The 25,869-nt window shown below is 44.2% G+C and overlaps 1 protein-coding gene across 1 annotated transcript in view; it reads right to left on the minus strand.

Annotated features, from left to right (window-relative positions):
- Positions 1-611: 611 nt before the first annotated feature.
- Rsu1 (Ras suppressor protein 1) overlaps positions 612-25,869 on the minus strand; it is a 166,312-nt gene continuing 141,054 nt past the window's right edge. Inside the window, exon 9 of the mRNA XM_048368019.1 lies at positions 612-1,197. Coding sequence (XP_048223976.1) covers positions 1,095-1,197 — 103 coding nt within the window. The 3' untranslated portion in view covers positions 612-1,094. The remainder of the gene's footprint in view (positions 1,198-25,869) is intronic.

Below are 25,869 nucleotides of genomic sequence, written 5' to 3' on the forward strand. Positions count from 1 at the left end.
GAAACAACTGGTTGTTTAATGACTCCGGCAAGGAAACTTCCACACTGGGCGTGGGGTAGATTTTGTGCAACATTTATACAACTTCTTTGGCATCAAAATCCCTTGGAAGAAGCTTTGATAGAAGCAGATTTTCTGCAGTGACAAAAAACATACTTGGAGGATTTTTTTGCCCCCTCTCTGTCTACCCGCCACTGGCAGAAGTCACCATGCCTTCAGCGGAGGATTGTTGCCTTCCAAAATCCTTTGGCAGAGTCTCCAAGAGATTTGTTTTTCTGTTCCTTCTTATTTTAGCAACAGTCTTAAAAAATAAGAAAAAAGAAAAGAAAAAGCTGACAAACTGATGTGGGAAGAAACTGACTTAATTTCACATTTTTTTCCCACAGAAACTTTCAGAGTTTATTACTGACCAATACAATTGGATGATATTACTTTATGGGGGAAACAAGTAGACACACATGTGTATACCCCATGATCATATAATTCTTTTATTGTTATTAAGTAATTGTACAAAGAGGTTATAATACCATAAGTCAGGTTATGAGTACAACGCTTCTTGGTCAATGTCATCCCTTCCTTCATTAGATTATTCTTTAATCAAGAGGCAACATGTAATACAAACTCAAGACTTTATTAAAAATCATTTGTAAGTTAAATGAACTTAATAGCTTGGTGGTGGAGGAAGACTTGTTAATAAGGCAAAATAATGAGTTATGTGAATAAACAGAAAAAAATGAAAGGTGTTAACTGTGACATTTCAGCAGTTACATGATTTTAATTATTCTTTTGATAATAAGCAGACTTGTGATGTCTATTGAAGGCACTGAAACCTGGGCCCACTATGGAATTTGCAGTTGAATTAGAGCTTTGTTTCTTGCTTTTGGCAATTTTCTGGAAACAAATGGAAGTGGTTTTAAGACAGTGTAAAAAAAAATCTACCACCTACCCAAAGAATGTCAAAGGCAAGGTGGTAAACATGAGAGAGAAAGAAGAAAAAGCAAAGAAAAAAATTAAAACCACACATACACATTGTACTTATTTGTGAGAAAGAGAGGGGAAAAAAAGACCTAAGAGTGAGCCAGGCCCAAGCCAGCTCCTTATTTGTTCTTGGCTGCCAGAGGCTTCCTGCTGATCTTCTTGGATTTGTCATTGTTCTTCTTTGGGGGTTCTGGGTTTGCCTGCATGTGTCTGCCATAGAGGCTGAAAAGAGAGTGGGAGAGCAACATGAGATCTCATTTCCTAACACAAGTTTCTACAGATAAAGCTTTCAATAATAGTCTCGAGAAATACCCTACTGGCCACAGAAAGCCAAGAGACCACCAGGTTGAATACAGTGTTAAAGAATTAAGAATTATCCTACACACCCAGTCACACGCATACTTGTACAACACAAGCCATGATACTCAATGGTGGACATTTTGGGGCAGGGTGTGAACACAGAACTGGAAGTGAGCTTCGGGACTGTGGTGATGATTAGGAAGCGAGCTGTTCCGTGCAGAAGTTTCAAAGCCTATGAGTTTGGAAGTCAACAACGCCCAAAGTTGGGTTGAACTAAAGAGACAGAGTGTCCCTTTCATGAAAAGTGAGCATTACGCTTGGCCTGAACCCCCCAGGGGCTGGTTAATGTGACGAAGAGCAATGGTGTCCGAGCTCGAGCCGGCTGCTCATGTGTGATTGATAGCACGGGGTTGGCCATCACCCATCAATGTCACATTAATAAGTACTGCTGATTAAATGTTGACAAAGTGTCCTACAATGACACTGGATGGCGTTCACTGCACAGCAAGGCTGACTCCATGGCAGAGAGAAGTTAACGAAGCGGCAGAGAGTAATTAATCTATACTTTATGAGTAGTTTTGATTAAACTAAATTAAAAGCAACCCTAGAATAAATGCAGGTCAGTCTTAACTCCCCTTATGGATATAACTGTGTCTCTCAGCATCCTAGGGGAGTCTGAGTTCTCTGTACCCCTCCAGAGGAAAGGCTCTGTCTCACTCTGCCAGTTGCACCTGCCTCGTATTGATGGAACCAGAGTCATGGCACCAACACTGAACCCTCTTCAAGGCACCTTTAGCTCTACAAGCCAGTCCTATTCTCCCTTCAAAGATCCTCGCCTATTCTTTCAAGTATTTAGTTTATTTTTGCAGTACTGAGGATCAAACTCAGGGCCTTGTACATGCCAGGCAAGCACTCTACCATGATTTACATCCCTAGTCCTCATCTTCCATTCTCAATGGTGGCATTTGGTGGCCACATGCATGGCACGTGGATGCTGACACCGTGGCCACATGCACGACATGCGGATGTGGACACTGTGGCTGCATGCATGGCACGTGGATGCTGACACGGTGGCTGACTAACTGGAGGAAGACCCAGCACATGGAACTGTCCATTGGATGACATGCTCAGACAATGGGGGACTCTGGTATTTTGTGAGGTCATACTGCATTTAATCCTCTTCAGAATCTCCCAAGATTCCCCTTAGGGGAAAGATGAGAAGTTTCTACCAGTGGTGATTAAGAATAAGGTCTTTGCCCTTCTCTAGTGGGAATGCTGAGTTTGTAAGCTAGCAAGCGATGGAACTCAGGAGGCAGGTAATGGACACCCAGCCAGGGGCTAGGAGTGCTCTGCTGGTACAAGGGAGGGCCGCCCTCTTGTATTAAGAAGGTACCATGTAGCTGGACAGATAACATGACAGTCTGCACATGGGCTTTCAAACTCTGGAGCAATTAGGAGTTTCCAGAATCTGTGCTCACATAATAGAGAAAGCAGCTTAGTCCTACCCTGCCCGACCCTGCCTGCTCTGCAGCCACAGGGCCGACTCTGCTTTCCCCAGGAGGACTGCTGCCCACCAAGGGCATTGTTAGACCCACAGAAGTTCCCTCCCTCCAAGTTTCATAAAGGGTCACAGATGCCAGGGACGAGGTAAGGAACACTTCTGGAGGATCAAGGTGCCAGGCTAGGCTGGGTGAAAGGCAATACCTTATCTGAAAAACAAATGGAAGTCAAAAGTCATGGGGGTTGTTGCTCAATGGTAGAGGGCCTGCCTAGCAAGCACAGGGCCTTGAGTTCAACCTGTAGTCACACACACAATCACAAAAAAACTATATTGGCTTCTCCAGAGGGGAAAGTCAATGCACCAGTACAACTTCACCTCTGTGGTTGCGGCCAATTCCTGGTGTTGCCCCTATCCTGATCTGTGCAGCCCGCAACCTCCTCCCTAGCATCTCTCCTAGACATACCAGTCAAGTAGGAGGAATCCAGAGCCAGAACAGAGATGTCCATTATATTCCTTACCTCAGTCAACACACTGTGAAACACAGTTTTCTCCCTGAATGGGCTCTGCCCATCTCCTCCTCCTGGGATACTTTTTAAAAACTCAAGGCACAGACCACACTCTGGGCCTTCAGGCCACAGCATGACACATCCTGGAGGCCAGTGGCCTCTCAGGGTCTTTCACTGGGTACCAGGAACAGGACCAATGCAGCTTTATGTGTGGACATTCTACTAGTACAGTCTCCGAGTTCTCAGCGACACCGCTTTCTTACGCCCTTGTGCACCTTCCCTCTGTTTTTTTTTTTTTGTTTTTTTAGCCCTCTGTCCCACAAAAGGAAAATTATGGTAGACTCTTGATGGTGGGGCATATATGGTTCCAAGAAGAGATTGACACAGGACAACTGTGCATGCTGAGGATGTACAGAGCTCAGTACAGTACTGTGGGTGCTTAATTCATCATATTTTTTTTAAAGAAAAATGTCTTTAAATAGTTGTACTAAGGAACTTCCATTCACCATGCCAGTTCATGAGTATCATGCATCTTGATTGAAGTCACCTCCTCATCATGCTCCTCCATTTAACCCATAACACAGCCCGACTTCCACTAAAACATGCTGCCTTCTAACAAATCTCAAAGTTTCACGTTATCACTTTGGTTATGCACATTTACTTTTACTGTGATTGGGGGGGGGGGTAGATTTGCTTTTTCTGAGGTAGATTTTCACAAAGTTAAAGGCAGGGAGAAACTGAGCAGATCACACCACAATTTAAACACAATCATGGCAATGTACATCGACATCAGATAAGCTGCGTAAGGTAGGCATAGAAATTATAGTTTTGTTTTTGAACTTTCTCCTGATCTTTTAAGATTTATAACTTCAGTTGGCTATATACTTAGTTAATGTGGCTATACATCTACAAGTAAACACACTGGGTGGAAAGCAAGGGGTTCCAAATGAACGAACTAAAAGTGTAATAGTCTCTACGTAGAGTATAAATAGTATTCTTTTAAAAGCCTAAGTCAAAGCCCAGCAAAATAAGTAGCAGGAAGTGGGTACCTGCAAGAGGGGAGGGTGAGACGAAAAGGAGAGGGGTAGAAGAATGAAGGGAGAAGGGGGGAGAATGCAGTCAAGATACCACAAAATTGAGAAATATAAGGGAAGGGGCTGGTTGAAGGGTGGTGACACAGATCGAGACGCACTGTACACATGAACTATGTGGCAAAAAAATCAATATATGACCTAAAATTAAGGTAAGTAAGGGAAGGAGTGGGCTGGGCGTGGTGGGTGAGTGTTGAGTGACACTGATCAAGATGCACTGTATTCATAAACTGCTTCGGTAAATGGAAACTCTTTTGTACAACGACTTAAAAATAATAAGATAAGTAATCTGTAAATAAGGGGAAATTAATATATATATGTATATTACTATAAGACAACAATAAATCTGGAAGGTTATAAAAATCTCGAGTCATCAGACTGCCTAGCTCAGGCATGGAAACTCAGAAGCACTTGGGTGCTTGGAAAGAGGTCTGGATAAGAACTAGAGGTGACAGGAAGGGGAAGAGAAAGAGTGGCTCAGATAAATCTTCTCTGTGTCATATTGAGACCCAAAGCAGGCAAAGAGGGCTGCCCAGAGAGGTAGAGGCTCAGCTGACCTGGAGGTATAAATCCAAGACAGAGGGTTCAGAAAGGGATCCAAAAGCTGCATGGCACTCAGTGGAGTGCTCCTTTGAAGGAATGTTCCAGAGTTTCAGCTCCTGACTGTTATCCTCAGCTCCCACTATGTGTGCCTGAGCCTTATGGTACTGCATAGCTTGCCATTCCAACAAGCCATATGGGAGGCTACAGGCCTGGATGTTTCAACCCTGGTCTTGCCACTGACTAGCTGTTAATTTAGTGCAAATATCTGCAGCCTGCACCCCACCCCTGCCTGTCATGCTTCAGTCTCTTCATCTATAAAGGAAAGATGTCGTTTTCCTCCCAAAGTGTCCATGGTGACTCAATAAGCCAGATGTAGAAAAATCTATTGCCAGTGGCCAGTGAATACTTTGAAAAAAAAATTAGGACTGGTGTGGGGCTATCGTCAGAGTGACTAAGTAAAGATAATTACATGATTAGCTTGTTTGGTTGGAGTTCTTCCCTCTAACAAAGACCATGACATTTTCGATCCATGTTAAATCCCCAAACACCTCTGGAAGAAAGGGTCTAATCCTCTTTGAAGAAAGCAACTAAGGCCGAGCTAAATGCATGGCCCCATTTCCACAGTGACTCATCGGGAGCCGGAGACACTGCTGCGCCCTCTGCCATCCTTTAATTCCTCCAGCTGTGTGGGTAGACACCAGCGGCCTTCCACCCGGGGAGGAGGCTATGGCTGGGTCTCCGGTACATGTCTTGGAGTATCAGCTATTAGCCATGGGGCCTCTGTTTAGGAAGTGACCACGACAGACAGATAATGGTTGCATCTTCACCCCTGGCCCTCGTGAAAGTGTGATGTCACATGGCAGAAGGGCTGATGTGAATATCCTTATGATTAGTTGGTCTCCACCGCCACCCCCCCCTGCAGATAGGAAATGTTCATTTTTTTTCCCGTGCTGGCCTCAGATGATGATTCTCCTACTTCTGTGACTCAAGTAGCTGGGACTACAGTTGTGTACTACTGTGTCTGACTCTTCCAAGGTACTTATTTTATTTATTTATTTTTTTTGCCAGTCCTGGGCCTTGGACTCAGGGCCTGAGCACTGTCCCTGGCTTCCTTTTTGCTCAAGGCTAGCACTCTGCCACTTGAGCCACAGCGCCACTTCTGGCCGTTTTCTGTATATGTGGTGCTGGGGAATTGAACCCAGGGCCTCATGTATACGAGGCAAGCTCTCTCGCCACTAGGCCATATCCCCAGCCCCTTCCAAGGTACTTATAACAAAGCAGGAGAAGAGCCAGAAGGAGAGCGGTGTAAGTGGTGCTATCCAAGGTTCTTCACAGGACTCCCTGGGAAGTCCCAGGGTGGGTCAGAAGGCTGAAGACCCAAAGGAGAAAGCATAGCTCAGAGCCCAAAGAACAGTCGAAGCCCTGCAGGCAAGTTATTGAGAATGGGCCCAGAAAGCACCAGGGTGCTACTCACTTGTCCAGTACATGGCCATGGGGTGACACAGGGCAGAGGGAGATAGAGCTGGTGTGAGTTAGTTGAAGGAAGCAGCAGGGGGTGTGCTTATTCATGGCAGGTGCCTACAGGAAGCTTCTACTCTCTGAAGGAAATGACAAGCAAGACCCCTAAGATGTCAGAGCATCATAAACTACAGAAAACACTTCCACAGGGCTGGGGATATAGCCTAGTGGCAAGAGTGCCTGCCTCGGATACATGAGGCCCTAGGTTCGATTCCCCAGCACCACATATACAGAAATCGGCCAGAAGCGGCGCTGTGGCTCAAGTGGCAGAGTGCTAGCCTTGAGCGGGAAGAAGCCAGGGACAGTGCTCAGGCCCTGAGTCCAAGGCCCAGGACTGGCAAAAAAAAAAAAAAAAAAATTAAAAGAAAACACTTCCACACAACCTTCCACATGGTTTCCAATCTTCCTGATCACTCAATTTCTTCTTTGGGGAGTACGTTTTCCCGCCAGGGCTGTGGGTGACTCCAGTTTTTTCTCCAGCTTGGCCTGTTTCTTCCCATCTCCTAGACCTGGGAAAATCCCCAGCACGGGTCAGATCTGGCTTTCTTGTCACTTCCCAGGCAGCACTGGCCCTTTCTGGGATCTCTGCTCTAGTGGCACCTGCCCTGCCCTATGGGAGCCCTGGGCACTCTAATGCAGGCTCCTGGAGGAGAGGCCCAGCTTGGCATTTGTCTCTTCCTTCCCTGCTGTCTTCTGTCTTGAATAACATGTGGCCTTTGGACTAACAGCCCATTGTCTGATGTCCTCATCAGCAAAAGAAGAAAATTCACAGCTACGGTGGAGGGCTCAGGAAAGATTAAACAGGACATAATCCTGTCCATGACAAGGGTAGTTGCCACCTTTAACTCACTGGTTTCTGCTTACTGTATCTCTCTGTCTGTCTGTCTATGTATGTATGTATGTATGTATGTATGTATGTATGTATGTATGTATGTATCTATCTATCTATCTATCTATCTATCTATCTATCTATCTACCTATCTATCTGAGACAGGTCTTGCTATGTAGCCTATGCTGGCCCCAAAGTCACCATCTTCCAGCTTCAGTCTCCTGAGAGATGAGATTACCTGGCTTGCTACCTTGAACGTCTTAGAAGTTCTAGAACTTCAGCTATTTGACCACTTTCTTCCACTTCGTACAAGCTGAAAGCATACCTGTGTTGTGGCCATGTGTCTTTTGGAGGTGGAGCTCTTGGACAAAGGGTCCAGCAGGTACTGCTACCTGGCTATACCAACTTGAGTATGTTGTCAAAGGAAAGCTGGCTCAAGGTCACCTCTGAGGCGGGCAGCCATCCCTGGGGAAATGCTCAACCCAGGAAGTGAAGTAAGCATTTACTCAGTCCTAGAAAATCTTCTCTCCTCCAAAAATCTGGGGGTTTTGTAGAGGATAATTGGGAGATGATGAAAGAGTCAGAAAAAAAAAAAAGAGAGCACTCTGAAGTGACAGGAAAGGAGTGAGTCCTCTCAAAAGTCTGACTGATGAACCGCTTGGTTGGAAAGACAATTTCAAAGGTGAGACGCCCACGGATACGCTCAGCTGTGGTGATGAGCAAGCCAGGCCTGATCAGGCTCACAAGGCATCTCCACCACCATCCTCAAAGGTCAAGGGTGAAAGTGGGTGTGGGGCTGGCCCTAGCTGCCCTGGGAAGACCACCCATGGAGGAGCCATGGTAAAATGATTCTGCACACTGCCGGCTTGGTCACTTTAGGGGTGAGTTATTAAAGCAGCTACTGACTGACCATTTTAAGTCTCGGGCAACAGATAACTACTGCTGTTGATATCTAAGACTGCACCCCCAACCCTTCCTCCCCCCCCAAATCTAGCCAGCATACAGGATCCCATTTTGCAACCAATCTATTGATTAAACATTAGCGCATGCTTTTCTATCACTGACATACAGGTTTTATTTCATAGGGACACCTTTAGCTTTGGAAAATAAATCAGTAAGTTTCATCATTGCATTAAATCTTGGGGGTCTGCCGCTGGCATCTCATTGCTTGCCTGTAGGAACAACCAAGGTCACTGTGGGCCAACCCATTCCTTCTGGAAAATTCCCTCTCCTGGCTATGAGGCACTGTCCTGGTTCTAACTAGCACTCTGGAGACCTCTTTAGTCCTTTTATTTCTTTGGATTCTCTTCCCCAGAAAGATCATCTCGTTCTATATAGCTCCTGTGATTATCTCCAGCCGTCAGCACTCCCAGTCCTACTCTCTTCATCCCATCACCTGGGAGAGTCAGCTATCAAACCCAGCAGTGGGCAAGGCAGACCCTGCACCAGCTGCCACAGGTCTGGCTCGCCATGTCTCTCTGTTTCTAGTATCAGTGGGTGATATCCTGTTCACATGTGCCTCATTTATCTACTGCCATGGGAATTGAGTTTGTAGTTGAGTTTGATACAAGTTTCCACCACAGTAGTCATTCTTAGCCCAGCCGGGATGGACGCGTTACATTTTAGCTGAAAGGATAATTTAGACACTTTATGATATCCAGTTTGTTCTGTTTTCTATCATTGTGGTTTCTATCATCTTTTCTTTCTGAATTTTTTTTTTTGAGAGAGGATCTTATATTATGTAGCCCTCCCTTGAATGTACCATGTAGCCCAGGCTAGGTTTGAACTTGTCATCCTACCACTTTAGCCTCCATATGCTGGGAGTGCCCAGCATACCCTCCCTCACTCCCTCAGCCCTCCCCCTCCCCCTCCCTCTCCCTCCTCCCCCTTTCCCTAATGCAAGTCCTGTCACATGGTCACTAGGCTACAACAATATTCTCTTCTTAAGTCTTCCAGAAGCTGGTACTTGCATCCTCCAATGTGTGCTACACCTGACTGACACAACAATCAGCCCTTGGCTCATACAAGAGAGACAGCACCTCTGCCCCTAGATAGAGGATCCTGCCTGGCAGTTGACACAGGGCAGATACTTGGGGCCCAACTCATCCAATGGCAGTCACAGACACAAGGAAGGTGAGGACATCAAGAAAGGCAGTGTTAGGAGTAGGAAAGCTGGATCCACAGTGAGTTCAGCCACCTATGATACATGTATCCCTCAGTCCTATGGCTTTCCAGAGTCCTGCTACCTGTTTTTCATTAGTCATTCCTGGGGCTTGAACTCAGGGCCTGGGTGCTGTCCCTGAACTCTTTTGTTCAAAGCTAGTGCTCTACCACTTGGAGCCACAGCACCACTACCAGTTTTGGGGTGGTTAACTGGAGATAAGAGACTCACAGACTTTCCTGCCCCGGCTGGCTTCAAACCTCAATCCTCAGACCTCAGCCTCCCACACAGCTAGGATTACAGGTGTGAGCCACTGGTGCCTGGCTTACAGTGCATAGTTTTTCAGACAAAGTAAATGCTACAATCTTTCAAGTCCTGAAATTACTACAAATACCACAGAGTCTGACTACCTTAACTAGAGAATGGGAACATGAGCCTAATACACCTAACAGGTACAATGGACGTCAGATTAGTTTGGGCTCATTATAGTTAATCTAAGTCATTCCACAGCCTGGAATTAGCATTTCCTACTTGCCACCATTGATTCAGGGTTGTTGTTGTTGTTGGTATTGTTGTTGCTGTTACGGTTGTTTTTTCAGATCTTTGTTGGTATATCCTGCAGTTGCTGCCTGAGTCCTTTCTAACATTCACGTATCGTTCATATTTTGAGACCTGGAGGCCTTTCACAGCATCTCCCCTGGATCTCACGATTACTCTCCATCACTTCCTGGAGGATAAGGTAAAGTGATCCCAGCCTCTCTGCAGCCTGCCTTGATGACAAAGCAGCGATTACTCCTGAGGTCAGGCACCCATGCTTCACTGACAGCAAGGCAGGGCGGCAGGTCCTGTTCCTGTTTTCTAAATGAGGAAATTAACACTTGTGCCACTTCAGGCCTTGGAACCCAAAGCAATTACTCCAAAGGAGTTAACACTTGACTAAGTTGTGTGGTCTCCTATGGTCAATTTTGCATTTTGCTTGCTAGGCAGTCACTCTACAACTTCAGCCCACACCTGCAGGCCTTTTTGGCTTTAGTTATTTTTCTCGTATAAGAAGTCTTATACTTTTTTTCCCCCCAGGCTGGCTTTGGATTATGACCCATCTCCCTACACTCCTGACGAGGTTGGGGTACAGGCATGAACTACCATGCTCAGTTGCCTCCCCCACATCTTCTCTGGTACTAAGATTTGAACTCAAGGCTCCATACTTGCTAGGCAGTTTCTATCCTTTGAGTTAGGGTTTAGGATAGAGCCCTGCAACTTTTTTTTTTTTTTTTGCCTCCTCTCTCTGCCTCCTAAGTAGGTGGGATTTATAGGCAAAAGCCACTGTGCCAGCTTTCTGTTGTGTTTTCTTAATAAGAGTGCCATTTTTTTTGAGAGTATGGAGTATAGACTTCACTTCTTTTGTATTCTGTATATGCACGCACTGCGAGAAACACATTGTATGCGATGTAAATATTGTGTTTCCGGATGCCAGGTATAGGGGAGGTGCAATCTGCTGTTCTGAAGTCATTTGCTCATGTCATATGCCTCCCTACTGTTGTTTTGGGTGTTTCCATGGAAAGTCCTTATACACACCATGAAAAGAACCAATTTTAAAATCCCAAGTGCATGGCCAGCAAAAATAATGGAGAGAAATAATGTTGCTTATCATCTGTAATCTTATGGTAGGATGCTAAATTTAGCATCTCCACAAATAAGTCTGTGGACAGGGTATGAAGCCTAGATTACTAAGAAGCATTTGCAATACCTTGATTTATCTTATCTAGCCGCTGTGAGGGGCTCGTGACAGAAACTCAGCCCCAAAATTGCTGAGTCTGAGAAAAAAGGAAAGTAGCCATTATCCTAATCCTTTCAGAAATCTCATTAATTCAAAAGGCTTTTTTTTTTTTTGAGAGATGCTCTATGCAAAGTCATTCACGGTAATATGGGCCCTTCCCATCTTCTCCATTCCCAATGCAGCCTAAAAAGACAGTACAAGCATCCACGTGCTTATCGCCAAAAAGGACTGTGCAGAAATCGAGCCTTAGAAAAATATGATATAAAAGGGAAGACAGGATTCACAACACCCTCACACATACCACACTCGCTATCTGCCCCACTGGAGGGGAGAAATGAGGACTGCTAGTTGAGCAAAACTAACAACGTCATGCACAAAAGATGCTCATTAAAGTTCATCATCCTGTCTACTCTAATGATGCTTTGACTTCATAAAAATTCCCCGAGCAGTCACAAGGATATCAGCAAGGTCTTCAGTTATGTATCAGTGGGCTGGACTGTCACAGGCGAGCATGCGGTTCAAGAGGTACATTCCCCCGGGAAGGGAGCAATCCAGCTTCCACGGGAAGCACACAGAGAAAAATCAATAACCGTAACTTGCTTCCCTGCTTAAGCATTTAAGAAAATAGGTAATCCTTTCAAATTAAACTGCAGAGTGCTAAATGTGCCCATTTTCAGAAGAAACTCAAAGGCAAAAGGAAATAAGTCCAAGAGCACTGGGTTTCCCAGTGAACTTCTTTTCTGATAGTGACTCCATACCTACACTGGATTTGTTTGTTTCCATGAAAAGGAATTATTTTATTACTTGGCATTTGTGGAGGTTCAAAAAGAGTACAAGCTAGGTGCCGAGGAGTGAGGGGAGCACTCAGGCCTGTCATCCTAGCTACTCAGGAGGCTGAGATCTGAGGATCATGGTTCAAGGCCAGCCTGGGCAGGAATGTCCATGAGAACTCTTATTTCCAATTAACTGCCCAAAAGCTGAAAGTAGAGCTGTGGCTCACATAGTAGAGCACCAATCTTGAATTTAAAAAGTTAAAGAGAGTACTCCAGCCCTGAGTTCAAAACTCCAATACCAGTATACAAATACACACACACACACACACACACACACACACACACACACACACACGCACATGCACACATGATATCTACTGTGTATGTTTTTCTGGGTTTATAATACATTCACAATTATACAAACTGACTCATAAACCTGAGCAAGGGAACAAGAAAGTCTTTTTAAGGGTAATTTATCTCCCAAAATTATTCTCAAAACCCACTACTATGACAATGATTACTTAAGCTTTTGAGAGCTCAGACCATTGGTGCTAACACTACATTTCACGTGTATTTCACTATTTTACCAACAGAAAGTCAACCAAGTGGGGGAAGACTGAGGCACCACTCAAAAACTTTAATATAAAGGAAGCAAGATTGTCTCCATATGTCAAATGGTAATATCAACACTAAATAGATTGAGGCAGAAACATGACGTCACCTGAATACCCCCAATGTAACTCTCAGGTCTAAAGGCTCCATCGTGACCAGAACAATGTACTGCCTGGCAGAAGGGTGGTGGTCAGCAACTGCCTACAGTAGGGTAAATGAACCTTCATAGAAAGGCAGTAGCCACTGGCCAGCCACACAGCTGGCTATGTGTGCAAAGCACATACCCTCACAGGATAATGCCAACAAGGAAGCAGAGACACTGAGCAGGTGATGATACTCCAATCCTGCTACCCCTGACCCAATCTCTGGCCAGTTCCCACCATTATCCCACTATTCTCCTTTCTGCTTCCCTCTCCTAGCCCCTGCTATTCCTTCTGCCTGGAATATTCTTGAGGTTTCCCCGAGATGCATACTCCCACCACCCTCATTTTAGAGGGGGACGAAACAGACACAAGCAACTAATTCCTGGGATGAGAATGTAACCCTTAGACTCCAGAGTCAGAATGTCGCCTCAAGTTGCTGTCACATGGCTGGTGGCTCAGCCCAAGCCAGTCAGGGTGTCCTGTCACCCTGGCTAAGTTAACTGGTTCATACATAAGCAAGTGATTCACAGCAGACAATGAGAGAAACAGGCTCATACTGGTAAAGAAGAAAAGCACTTTCTGTTCTATTTGACTTGAATTAAGAATGATATGAGCCCCAATCTGCAGACACCCCAAGTTGGCCTGCTGTGATCAGAGTCTGCCTAGGATAGAAACCAGCCCAGACAGAGCAGAACTAAAAGAACAAGAGAAAATGGATCTATTAACACGGCTTGTTCCCTAGATCATGGCATGCATGCCTGAAGTCCACTGTACAGTGGGATTATTTTTAGTATACCATCATCAAATAATGGCTTCTTTCTCTTTGGCTTATGGCTCCTTGTAATCAAAGGAATGCTAACATGCAGGCTAACATGCCATCATTCTGGTCTACTTCAAATGGGAATGCTTCAGTGAGATCTTTGCCTACACTGTCTTTGACGTTAATTTCCTCCTCACCATGTATCACTGTAGATCTTCTATTTGATTACTGTTGTCTAATGCCCGGAGAGCAGAAACCTGTCCATCTGGTTCAGGGCCCTCTGTGTATGCCATTGGTGTACAGTGAACACTAGCTGACTCACTGAATGAAAGCATGTGTTACTGCACTTACTAGAATATATTGGAAGTAACCCACTTGTAAAATGGTGGATTATGAATTTCTCTGAAATGAGAGACTACATTTAAATTGTTTTTCTTTCTCTAGTTCTAGTACCTGGCATATGACAGTCACTAATAAATATGGATGAGTAATAGATGCAATGAATTATCTTAGCCAGGGAACATTTCCCAATGTCTTCAGTGACTGCCCATCAGCTTCCCATAGAGTTGTCCAGGGATAAGTCATGTGCCGGGTTGGCTAGTCTTCCAGTGTTAGATGGGCAGTTACTTTCTGTCATGGAATTCTGGTTCCTATATCAGTTTCTTCGGTGTGCTGTGGATTTCCTGAGGCTAACAGTAGAGGCAAGATGGAGCATGTGCTTACTATGAGACCATGAGGCCTTGTGAGTTGTGCGGTCTCCCAGGAGACAGGTGGATATTCTCTTTCTCACTTATGGGACCAGTGGTTCCCAACCAACTGCTTTGTGGTATATCATGAGCTTTTATTGAAAATTAACCATAGCTAATGTTAGTAAGAATGAGTTGAAGACAGTAGCTGCTTGTGAAAGAATTCAGTTGGAATGAACACTATCCTTTGGATAAATTAAAGATGAGGATGAATTTTTTATATCATGGGAAGGCTGGAGTCTCTGTGGTCATACACCTCTCCTTCACAAGCAACTCAGGGATGCTCTTAACTTAGTTGTTACAATAGCAAGTTTGTGAAGTGCTCACTACATATTACCTCATTGAAGTCTTAAGCAATATCCCACAAATGAGACCATGCAGATCTACATTTGTTCTGTTGCTCTTAGATGTCAACCACACTACAATTACAGATCTGGTGTCATGTAATTATGAATGCAAGCATGTAAAAGAGAAAGTAGCCTTTGCTTTCTCTCTTCCTTTTGTTTTTAAGATAAGGGCGGACAATATGAAGAGTACTATTTCTACTACTGTTGTCACTACTTCTTTTCCTCTCTTCTTTTTATTGTTATGGATAACTATACAGGCTCTCCTCTTGGAAATATCCATCCCTTGCTGATGTGACCATAGAGGGCGACACATAATCAAATCAACCGAAATCTGGACATCTCATTAGACAGAAGCACAGGGCTAGAGGTATCAGAATGCAGGGTCAACAATGCTGAATTGAGACATAAGTGGTATTGTGGTTAGCCCACCAGGTTGGCCTATTTTCCTTCAATAGAAAATGGGGTCTTTGAATTTACACAGGTCTGGTAATGGTCTTAGCCCCTCTTGACAGCAGGTGCCATATGTTCATGAGGGACTTTCTCCTGCCACACTCAGAACCCGCTGACATACATCACCGTGTAGAAGAGCTTCTGGGCAAAGCTGAGTATCTGATTGGAACATACTTGAACTATGAAACCTGTACAACACTTCAGTTACATTAACTACTTCACTCCTGACCAAATCTTGTTAAACGTTATGGGGTTCACACATCTAAGGTTAATTCTGAGCTGTGGTTGGATGATAGCACGGTGCCTGAGATTTGAGACCGCATTGTATTATTTTCCCTTCCCCTACTGTCCAAGGGTTTCCAGTGAGATGAATGGCATCGCACTGTCAACCAGAACAAAGATTAAAAAAAAATCAACACAAAATTCCAAAACAACCTTAGTAATTGAAACTAGATTGGCTTCAGCTACCCACAATTCATGCAATGCTTCAGCCATGAGGCTCTTGTTGGATAGATATTGAGATAAAGCACCAATAGGCACTGGGATGTGTGCCACTTCCCTAGCACAACCAGAATACTCCTCCATGTTTCACGAGGCCTGAAACATGCAGCTGAGGTGGACTATGCTTTTCCTCATCCATATTTGGTATACTGGCCAGTGATACAGGGGTCAGCAGCAGGGAGCAAGCTCAGCTCCTGGTGGGAAAGGAGATATGTTGAAGTTCACAAAGAAACAAAGAGGTATTTGAAGACAATCCACTGACTAGCACAGGAACAACTGAGAAGTGGCTAAAGTGATGGGGAGGCTGCCTAGCAAAGGCAAGGCTCTGAGTCCAAAGTCTCCGTACTACAACAATGGAACAAAACCAAACAAAATGGGTTCATGAGGAGACATCCATGACAGTTGTATCCATGGATTTGTAGGTTCTATGCTCCTTTTCATTTCCATATTTGGAGTTTTATGAAAAAAAAAAACCTTAAAAAGGAACAGAGAGTTTAAGGTTTAAAAAACGCCACAAATACCCTTCAACCTTGATATACTCAGCCTTACTGCATATCCCATTTCTCCACATTTTAAAAAATCCGATTTTTAAAAGTCTCAGAAAAATGTGTGGTCTGTAAGTACAAATAAGTAAAAAACAAAACAAAAAAAGGACTAGGATATGTGTGGTTTGGGGTCGGTTTGAAATAAGACCGTTGGTAAGACAGTTTCAGTACCAACAAGGAACTGGGGAGGGGACCCTGGGATGCAGTGTGAGGCGGACTTCACCCTCCAGGCCTGAGTGTTCCTGTTGGATGGCTGCCTCCATCAGGCAAAACTGTGGTCGTGGGTGGGGAAGGAAGATCTGAAGCTTGTCACAACAGCCCCTCCTTGTATCCAAGAACCTCAAGTGTTTCATGGAAGACTCTCACCCACCAAACACCCCTGGAAGGTGTTAGAATATTCTAAATGCAGATGGTGAAGGAGAGGTGAGAGTTAAAGTGTGAGCTGGAGATGCCAGAGGAGCAGGGTATCTGGGAGGCTCCTCCCCAGCCACTATGACGCCATCAGGATGGGAGATCCCAAAGCAAACATGGCATGCTAGTGACTCAAACATCAGTCACTATCTCCACCTGACCCGGAGGAAGAGGAGTGAGTGGGGAGGGGCTACAAGATTAACCTCAGGGGGCTACGAGATGAGGCATCTTCATGAAAGAGAGAAGGTGCTTTGATGACTTAAGGCACAACTACTGAGTCTGCTGGTTACAATTCCCATTCCTTCTCAAAGTGTTTTCCCCATAAAACAGAACGATTTCAGAGTTCTCTTCTGTTATTTCTGTGACAACTGGTGACCTGTTTCCAAAGGCTACTTATCCTCTTTCCCTGAAGCAAGACAGTTCCTCACCCTCTGGCCTGTTGGTATTCCTTTGTTTAACTTGTATCTCCCAAATCACCAAGGGCTGCCATCTTCAGCTGTGGCTAACATTGACAGGGAGCCATCTCTTAGGGGTACTGTGGCATTGAGTTGACTTTTAAAATATACAATAAGCAATGCTTATCTGACATGTAATACTGGTTTGAAGTAAAGGCTCTGCAGAGATTTACAGAGGTGGGGAGGGAGGAGGAGAAAGGAGATAGTCTAGGGACAGACATAGAAGCATGCAAAGAGAGAGACAGAGAGAGAATATGAATGAGTGTGAGACTCATCCTTTATGTCAGCATCAGTGCAGAGGTTACTGTTAGAAGGTATTTTGAAGCTCACCTATAATTCTTGGCATGTGGACAACCTGAGACAAGTTACCTAACACCTCTGAGAGATCTTTAGCATCCATAAAGCAGGATCAGTGACAGCATGCAATAAGTGATATGCAACCCTTAGGATGGTTATGAGGATGAACTAACATTAAGTGCAGCTTACTTAGCAGACACCAAACAGGTGCACCATAAGCCAAGGCTGCTCAACACTGGCCCCACCATCGGGGCTGTCCATCCTCAACTTGTGTGAAGCTACAGAATCGCAAAATGCCATATGGTTGTCTGCCCAAAGTTTTACACAAAACACAGTTCCTTTCCAAAGAGATATTTAGGGGGGAAAAAAGCTGGATTATGCATGCTTAAGGAAAATAGCAAATGGCAGGGAACATATGGAGGGGACTGTGGGTATAAAGCTACCAGCAAGTTTTGCCACTCTCTGAGCCTGATCTTCACCGCGTATAACATATAATCCTGCTGAAGATACTTAGGGTGAATCTTCCAGGAAGAAGGTTCACATTTGGGTGCTCCGTCCATGGTTCTGAACGGGCAAGTCACCAGTCCTAATTGAAAAAAAGAGTAAGGGTATTGAGTACAATTTCAGTCTCTCTCCTGCTCCAGCCCTCCCATTCACAGGCTAAGCTGTTCTCAAATCTATTCAGATGGGAACTGCATTACGTAAGAGTCAATAATCTTTATGGTAACTCTGCAGTGAAAGTGTCATTTGTTGTAATGAACACTGATCATAAGTTAAGCCCCTAGCTACTCTCTCTGTTATTTTTCATTACACTGTTCCTTGCTCTGTTATATTTCAGGAGTACTGAGGGAATTCATCCAACTATGTTCGCGACTCAGCTCTTCGTTACTCAGATTAGATTTTGCTAAGATGCAATGGAGTAATTTGCAAACACACAGATTCTTAAGGAGATGCATCAGACGCTGCTTGGGTGTTCTCTTCTGCTGATGCCAGCAGGCAAACTCCCTCCTCTTTTCCCCCTGCTTATTTGTCCCCTTAATTAGTGATTTTCCTCTCTATTTATCTTCCAGTCCGTTCTCAGTATGGTTCTTCAGGCCCAAGTCTAAGAGAGAATGAGCATCGCATGTCTGAGTATCTTTTCTTCCCCCAGCAGTAATAACTCTTTTGTTCAATTCAACACCCAGAATAATGTTTCCAAAATCATCATCGCTTCTCCCACAGTTCTCCCTTGCAAACACCACTCAGCTTACATTACAGTCAATCCCCCCACTGGCTGCTTTAAGGGACACTAACTCCAAAAGGCACACCAGTGAGGGAAAGCTGGAATGCTTCCTTTTTTTTTTTTTTTTAAAGAAGAAGCTAATATGAAAAATTCATCTAGTATGCTGTATATGAAGCATGAGAGTGGAATTTCCATATGTCTCTGTGCTCTGGGCTCTTGGAACCACTTATAAGAAGGCTGAGTGTCCCCAGGGAGACCACGTCACCGTCAGAGCTTAGCAGCACTGGCCAGCACAATAGCAAGGAGAGCTCATGGCCATGAACCTCTGGCCAAGAAACCAGTGGGATTTACGTCTCTCACTGGGCACAGGGCTTCAACCCACCCACATCTGATGATGGCCACAATGTACTTATGAATAATGTAAAGTAAGGACAAAAATACAGTTCTACTGGGCACTGAGTGTCTGAGCTCTCCACCCTGGGGGCCTTTTGGGGACTCAGCTGGGAATGCTCCTTACGAGGGCTAGCCTGCTCAGTGAGCTGAAGTGTACCGAGCCGGATGCTAAGGAAGCCAGCCTCTGGTACTGCACTTTTCTCTCGCGATACCTCACACACCGTGAAGAAACTTTCATTGAGATCTCTGCAGCTCTTTAAAAACAACCTGCCCCCCTCCTCCCGCCATCAAGAAATGGCATAGTGCCCTAGGGAAGGCAGACAGCTATCTGCTGAGGAGTGAGGAGAGAATGTGTTCAATTCAGACCAGGGTATATTCTTAGGAAATTTGGGGATGTAGAGAAAAAAAAATGACAGTGTTTGATTCTGAGGTGGGCACAGAATCCAGGCCAGAAAATAAATGAGTTTGGTAAAGATAAGGAAAGCAGTTCTGGTGATGCTGGGATAAATTACACACATCCTGACATTAAGAATCAGAAGTACAAAACAGGGGGCTGGGCGTGGTAGCTTATGCTTGTAATCCCAGTGACTTGGGAGGTAAAGATAGAAGGACTGCATTTTGAGACCAGTCCAGACAACAGGTAGTGACACCTTTTGAAAAACAAGCCAGGTGTGGGGGCTCACACCTGGCATCCTAGCTATTTGGGAGGCAGAATTAAGAAGATTGTGTTTTGAAGGCTGGCTTGGAAAACGTTGTCATGAGACCAAGCTAAATCCCAAAGAACTGGGAAACAGGGATCAAATGGTAGAAGTCTTACCTAGAAAGCTAAGGCCCTGCATTCACTCTCTACTCGCATGCAAAAGAAGTGTACAAAAACCTATGAGTAGGGCTGGGGATATAGCCTAGTGGCAAGAGTGCCTGCCTTGGATACACGAGGCCCTAGGTTCGATTCCCCAGCACCACATATACAGAAAACGGCCAGAAGCGGCGCTGTGGCTCAAGTGGCAGGAAGAAGCCAGGGACAGTGCTCAGGCCCTGAGTCCAAGGCCCACAACTGGCCAAAAAACAAAAAAAAACCCAAAAAAACCTATGAGTAAACTAGGAGCAGTCAACCCAACTGAGCCTCATTTTACTTCTATAAAATGGGAATTCTACCTGTAACCTAAAAGTGTGATTATGAGTGTGAATACCAGGTATTTAGAACTTCATCCCCCTCCCCTAGAGCATAATGCTTACAATAATTATCAAAACATTCTAACTCAAGACACATCTGTCTCTTAGGAAGTACTAAGAAATTGAAAATGAATTGCAAGACCCTCACGGAGGGATGTTCACATAAAAACAGTGCCCCTGGGATAACATTCACCATAGTTTAAAAACTGGCCAATGCATCCTGCCAGCATGCATATATCTGGCTGGCGCGTGTAACAGAGCGTGCCAGGTTTCCACTCCACAGTCTTGTCAACTTGGTTCCATTATGACGCTTCCCCGGGGTAAGAGTTGATGGTAACACAGTCCACTATCAGTCTCTTTTCTGACAGGGGCAGGAGTAATTGCTGTGACAAGACTTTGCCAATCTAGACATGACTTGTGTTTCTTGAACCTTTATCTCATCCCAGAGGCATGCTTATCAACACAGAAGCTGGGGATGTAGCTCAGGGATATAGTGCTTGTCTAGCATGTATGAACAAGGTCCTGGGGCTGTGACTCTGGACTTGATCCCTAGCCCTGCCAAACACAATACCAAGAAAACAACATAAGAAAGACTGTATTTTGTCGGTACCTTCAGAGAAATATCCTGTGTGTTTCCTTACCTAAGAAGTGGTAGATCAGTCCTTGGCCCAAAGAAAATATCAAAACAATTCTGAAGGCCTGCTGAGCCCAGATATATGGTCACACACGCATTTAGAGCTACACAGACTAGGAGCATTTCTTAGCAGGATCTGTACAGTGAAAGAAACTTTGAGAGTCACACTGTCCTATCTTCTTTCATTTTTAACTTAAAAATGTTTATTCTTAAAAGAACATGGTTCCTGCCTACTCAAGAGGCTGAGGCCCAGAGGATCAAATTTTGAAGCCAACTTGGGCAGGAAAGTTCACTAGAGCTATCCAAAAAAATAACCAGCCAAGAAGACATTGGGCTGAGGACATAGCTCAAGTGGTACAGTGCCAGCTGACCAAGCAAGGAGAGCAGGAGTGAGGCCCCGAGTTCAAGCCCCATAGTGGGTAAGAGGGAGGAGACACAAAGTCATAGTGTATTGGTAGGCTTACTTCATAAAGGCCCCATTCACACAGGCATGTCTTCAATGTAAATGAGCACTCTGTGAGGGCAGATGAGAGAAAGCACAAGTTCAACAGCAGAGTTCAAGGACAGGAATACACACAGGACTCAGTTCCAGATCATGGTGGAGCAGAGCCTCATCTTTATCAATCTATAAAAGATATAAGCCATCCTGGGCCATGATGTTCCAGTCTCAGGGCTAAGGATCTTAGACTAGGCATTATTTTTGGATGCTTTAATGAAATGCTACTCAAAAAACTTTGTGAAGGTGCACAGAGAGTCACTAGACTCGGGCCCCATGCAAAAGCACTGGGGTATCTAGGCAGATAGTTTAAAACACTGCAAATCTGCAGAAAGAACTCAAAAACCAAGTATGTACATATGGAATGAAGGAAAACACTGCACACGAGATTATAAACTAAGCTTGCAAAAAAAAAAAGCACTATGCGATCATGAACACTCTCTGTAACGCCAAGTGAAGAAATGAAAAAAGAACATTAAAAGTGAATCTTCATGTAATTTCTTCACTGGCTAGGGATGGAGAAAACTAGAATTCGATGGCTATTAACTTATCAATGTCAAAAGAGACCTAAGAGTGCAGGGGTATCAGGGGATTTTTGAGGTGCTTCATATTAAGCCCCTTGCTCCAAGCATAGTGTTATGAACAAGCTGAGCCATCACGGCAGGTATACACTATTCAGTGTCTTCCCCTTAACCATTTCTCTCAGATCAAGGTGCTTGGTCCATGGTGGCAGGCTGTATGCAAAGGACAAGCAGTGCCAGCAAACTCAGCAATGATGAAGACCCTCAGCAAGGGAAAGATGCAGTGACACTGTTACTTTCTTTTCTGGCTGCATAAATCCGGTTTCTCCCTCCACCTGTCCACCACTCTTGACTCATTAGAAATCTTACCACTCCTTCTGAGAGCCCAGATCTAGTCATCTTGATTATTTTTTCCCCCTCAATTTCTCCTTGGAAATCACAGTTCTCGGATTGCTGGGTGCTCCCCATTTCTTGCACCAAGCCTTGTTCCTGCAGGTCTGAGGAAGGGAAGGGAGCGATCTGTGTAGTTTGAAAGTCTCCCTGGCCTGCAATGACACACTTCTTGTAAGCTGAGCGGATGCTCTGGCTTGCTGTCCGAGATAGCAGCTCTCTGTGCACACTCCTCAATTAGGTGACCATCCTGAAGGCAGAGACAGTATCCTATAAATCTCTGTCCACATGGGCTGGGCCCCTACACCCAAAGTATACTTACCAGATAATTGCTCATGGGCTGATTGATTAAAAGAGCCTCAGACTCCCTTCCTCCATGAGTTCATAAGAAGAAATATACCATGAAACTGAAGGATACAGCTGGCTTCCTAATTAATATTAGTCACTTGGCAGTTCTTAATTAAGAATGCTAAAATAAAGACCCACCTTTCTACCATGCCAAGAGAACATCGCCTTCATTAGTATTGGAGTGATGGAACCACAACTTCGTTTTTATTCACTTTTCTCTGCCCTGCCAGATGGGAACATTAGCTGCATACTATTTATTAATACAATAAACAAAGACAAGTGCAGAAGCCAGGGGAAAATTCAGGCCGTTAGTTCTCTCAACACAAGCTTTACAAAAAGCTTCTCTCCTGCTCTTGAGACAGAGGAAGGGGGAAGTATGGAAACCAGACAATTGGATACAGTTTCTCTGTCCCCTAGGGGGTCACTCCTCAAGTGTCCCCACTTCTCATGATGCTCCCTCGGTATCAAAGCCTGTGTGTCCATGACTCAGTTCTGTCTATTTCTGGTTCCTGAATAGCTGACATTACCGGTATACACCTCTTGTTTTGGAGTCAAGGCCTTACTATTAATTTTGCCTGAGTAGGACTCAAACCATGATCCTCCTTGTCTCTGTCTCCATAATAGCTAGGATTTGCAAGCATTTGCCATCATACCTAGCTAAGATTGCTTTCTTCTTCAAGGCCCTAGAATGGACACCCCTGGGTGACGCCATCAATGTCTTCTCTACTCTCAAGAGTCATTTGGCCAACAGATTGTTTGGTCACTTTACTTTTCAGGTAATGAGGGAGAAATCAAGGGAAGCAAAGAAGTGGATGAATAGAATCAACAAGGTACACATAACTCTCCTGCCCTCAAATTTGGGGTTGCTTTCCTTGACTTGAGTTTTGAAGCCACACGTTTGAATCCCAGGTCTGCTTCTTATAGGCTGAGTACTTGAGGAAGGGACTTGGGTTACGTTTTCTCATATGTGAAAAGGGATTGTGCACACTTGCGTGCAGGGTGGGTGCATTAGGTACCCATGCAAAGCACTGGGCCTGGGGGCTGACAATGAGTGCTCAGCAAGTTTTAAATGATCCTCATCCCTTTAGCAGTCACAATTCCATGCCATGATCCTCAGAGCCCCTGGGCTCTACTAAGGAAACCTGGCCTGTCTTGATGCACCTGGAAGGTCTGAGCAGTGAATTAAAGGCAAACCAGGATCTGACTCCCAACTCCACTCCTTTGATTCATCAACAGATGCATTTCTGGGCCATCTCTTATCTCTTAGAATGGTTGTTATTCCCTTGTAGACTTTCTGGAACTGTGTAGGGCCATCTGTGATTGTTCCCATGAGGAACTGGATGAATTTACTGGGGGAAAGTCTTGGAGACCAGATGTCTCTCAACAGTGAAGCAGAGCTGCAGCACTGCAAGTGCTCTCGCAGGCCGCATAGCTGCTCATCTGGGTGAATAATCATGCAAGTGAAAACCTTGCCTGCCCTGGACTTGAAATCTTCATGCCTAGAACCGCCATCTGTTTTGAATACGAACACAAAGCATTTTCTGCTGAACTCGATATTCCTGAAATGCAACTGTGTGAAACTCAAAGGGGAGACTGCAAAATTCCATTGGGTTTTTGCTTTTGGAGATTGATGAAGAAGATTTGTCATTTTCTACAATCATGTCACTGACGGTAACCACTTGGAGAAAGACTATGAGTCGCCATATTCTCTGCTTAGCAGTGAGAGTTGCCCATTCACAGAATTCCTAGACACAGATACAAATGTCTATTACTTCTCAACCGGGCATAGCCAGCAAGGAACAGGCAGGAGCAACAGGTAATGGATTCAATACTAAGTTCTATTTCTTGGTGAATCATTGTGATACACCTAAGGAATTTTAATGACTCAAAGATGTGGAAGTGGTCATGTTATCTATATAATCTGTACAAGATGGTAGATATTAGAGATTAGAGAAACTGATCTTCTTCACAGGATTCCTGGAAGGGTTCATCGAGGAACAGTCAGTACCAGGAGCACAGTACATAGCAACTGCTAATGAAACTTGGTCTTATCACCAGTATTGGCCAGTGATCACCATCTCCATCTCACGGTGCTTAACTAATTGCCAGGAGAAAAATGAAGTTTTCTTTCTGCCTTTGTGGTACTCCGTCCAGAGGCAAGGGCAGTGGTGGTGAAGGGCATCCTGTCTGAATTGAGATGGATCACGTATGGCAAAGTGCCCGGAAGAAAGGGAGATTTTGCTGATAGCTCTGACACTCCGAGGGTACTTCATTAGCCTGTTTACAAACCACTGAGAATACACATTTATTGACAACAATCTGCTAATCGATTAAACATCTCAATATATGATGCTGACTTTACATTAATTAGAAGTTGGGGAGAAAACACAGTTCTAGAAATTAAGCTAGACAGTTTTGAAAAGTCTTTTAACAATTCAGTTTGCTTTAAACCTCTGCAAAGTATCAAAGTATTATAGAAATCAAAGTATAACCTATAATCTTTATCTATATCTGAACAGACGATGCCCAAACAGCTACTAATATATTCATGGACTCACCTTTCCCAGTAGATTAGGTTTATCCTATAATCTATTTATGTCTCATGAATAATAATATTTGATTCCTTTTCAGAATTATCTTAACATTTCACTGACCACATCATTCATTTTTGTCTAAATCAGCTAAGTTCCAATTTCACTTATTAAGTATACTGGTTCCAAGAAGTCTGATTATTTAAAAAAAATCTATACTACATAAAATGTTGAATAAACTCTTGCCAGAAACTGGTAGGAAAGGCATTTGTTGATACACAATGCATATATGTTTTTAACAAATACAAATAATTATGTAAATTGTAGGGATTTTTAACGTGGGCGCTGTCTTTGTATGTGTGCTTGGGCACTGTCCTAGAGCCTGTGTGCTCAAGGCTAGCTGTCTACCATTTGAGACACATACATTTTTTCAATTGGTGGTACTGGGGTCTGAAATGGAGTCTGGTACTTGTAGGCAAGCAATCTACTACCATTTGGTCCCATCCTCAACTCCTGTTTATTTTAGTTATTTTTCAGATAAGGTCTAATATTGTTGCTTGGGCTGGCCATGGAATGCCATCTTCCTGTTGGTTGAGATGGAGGTCTCATTTTTTTTTTTTTTTTTTTTTTTGCCCAGACTAGTTGCAAACATTGATCCTCTTGATCTCTGCCCTCTTAAGTAGCTGGGATAAAGAAGCTGTCTTATAAGAAATGAGAAAGAACGAAGGAAAAGAAAAGGAGCTTGTAGTTCAGCTCAAAATGAGAACCTTGAGGAAGTTTGGTTTAGCACTAAAATCTGACCAGTTTCATTGTATCAATTCAAACTTTTTATTGACTGAATTTTTTTTTATCATTTGGCCTTTTAAACAATCCACAAGAAATTTCTCCCTATAGCCAAGGTGAGAGAATCTCCCTCATCT

Source organism: Perognathus longimembris, chromosome 18 (assembly GCF_023159225.1).
Source record: "Perognathus longimembris pacificus isolate PPM17 chromosome 18, ASM2315922v1, whole genome shotgun sequence".
NCBI classification, from domain to species: domain Eukaryota; kingdom Metazoa; phylum Chordata; class Mammalia; order Rodentia; family Heteromyidae; genus Perognathus; species Perognathus longimembris.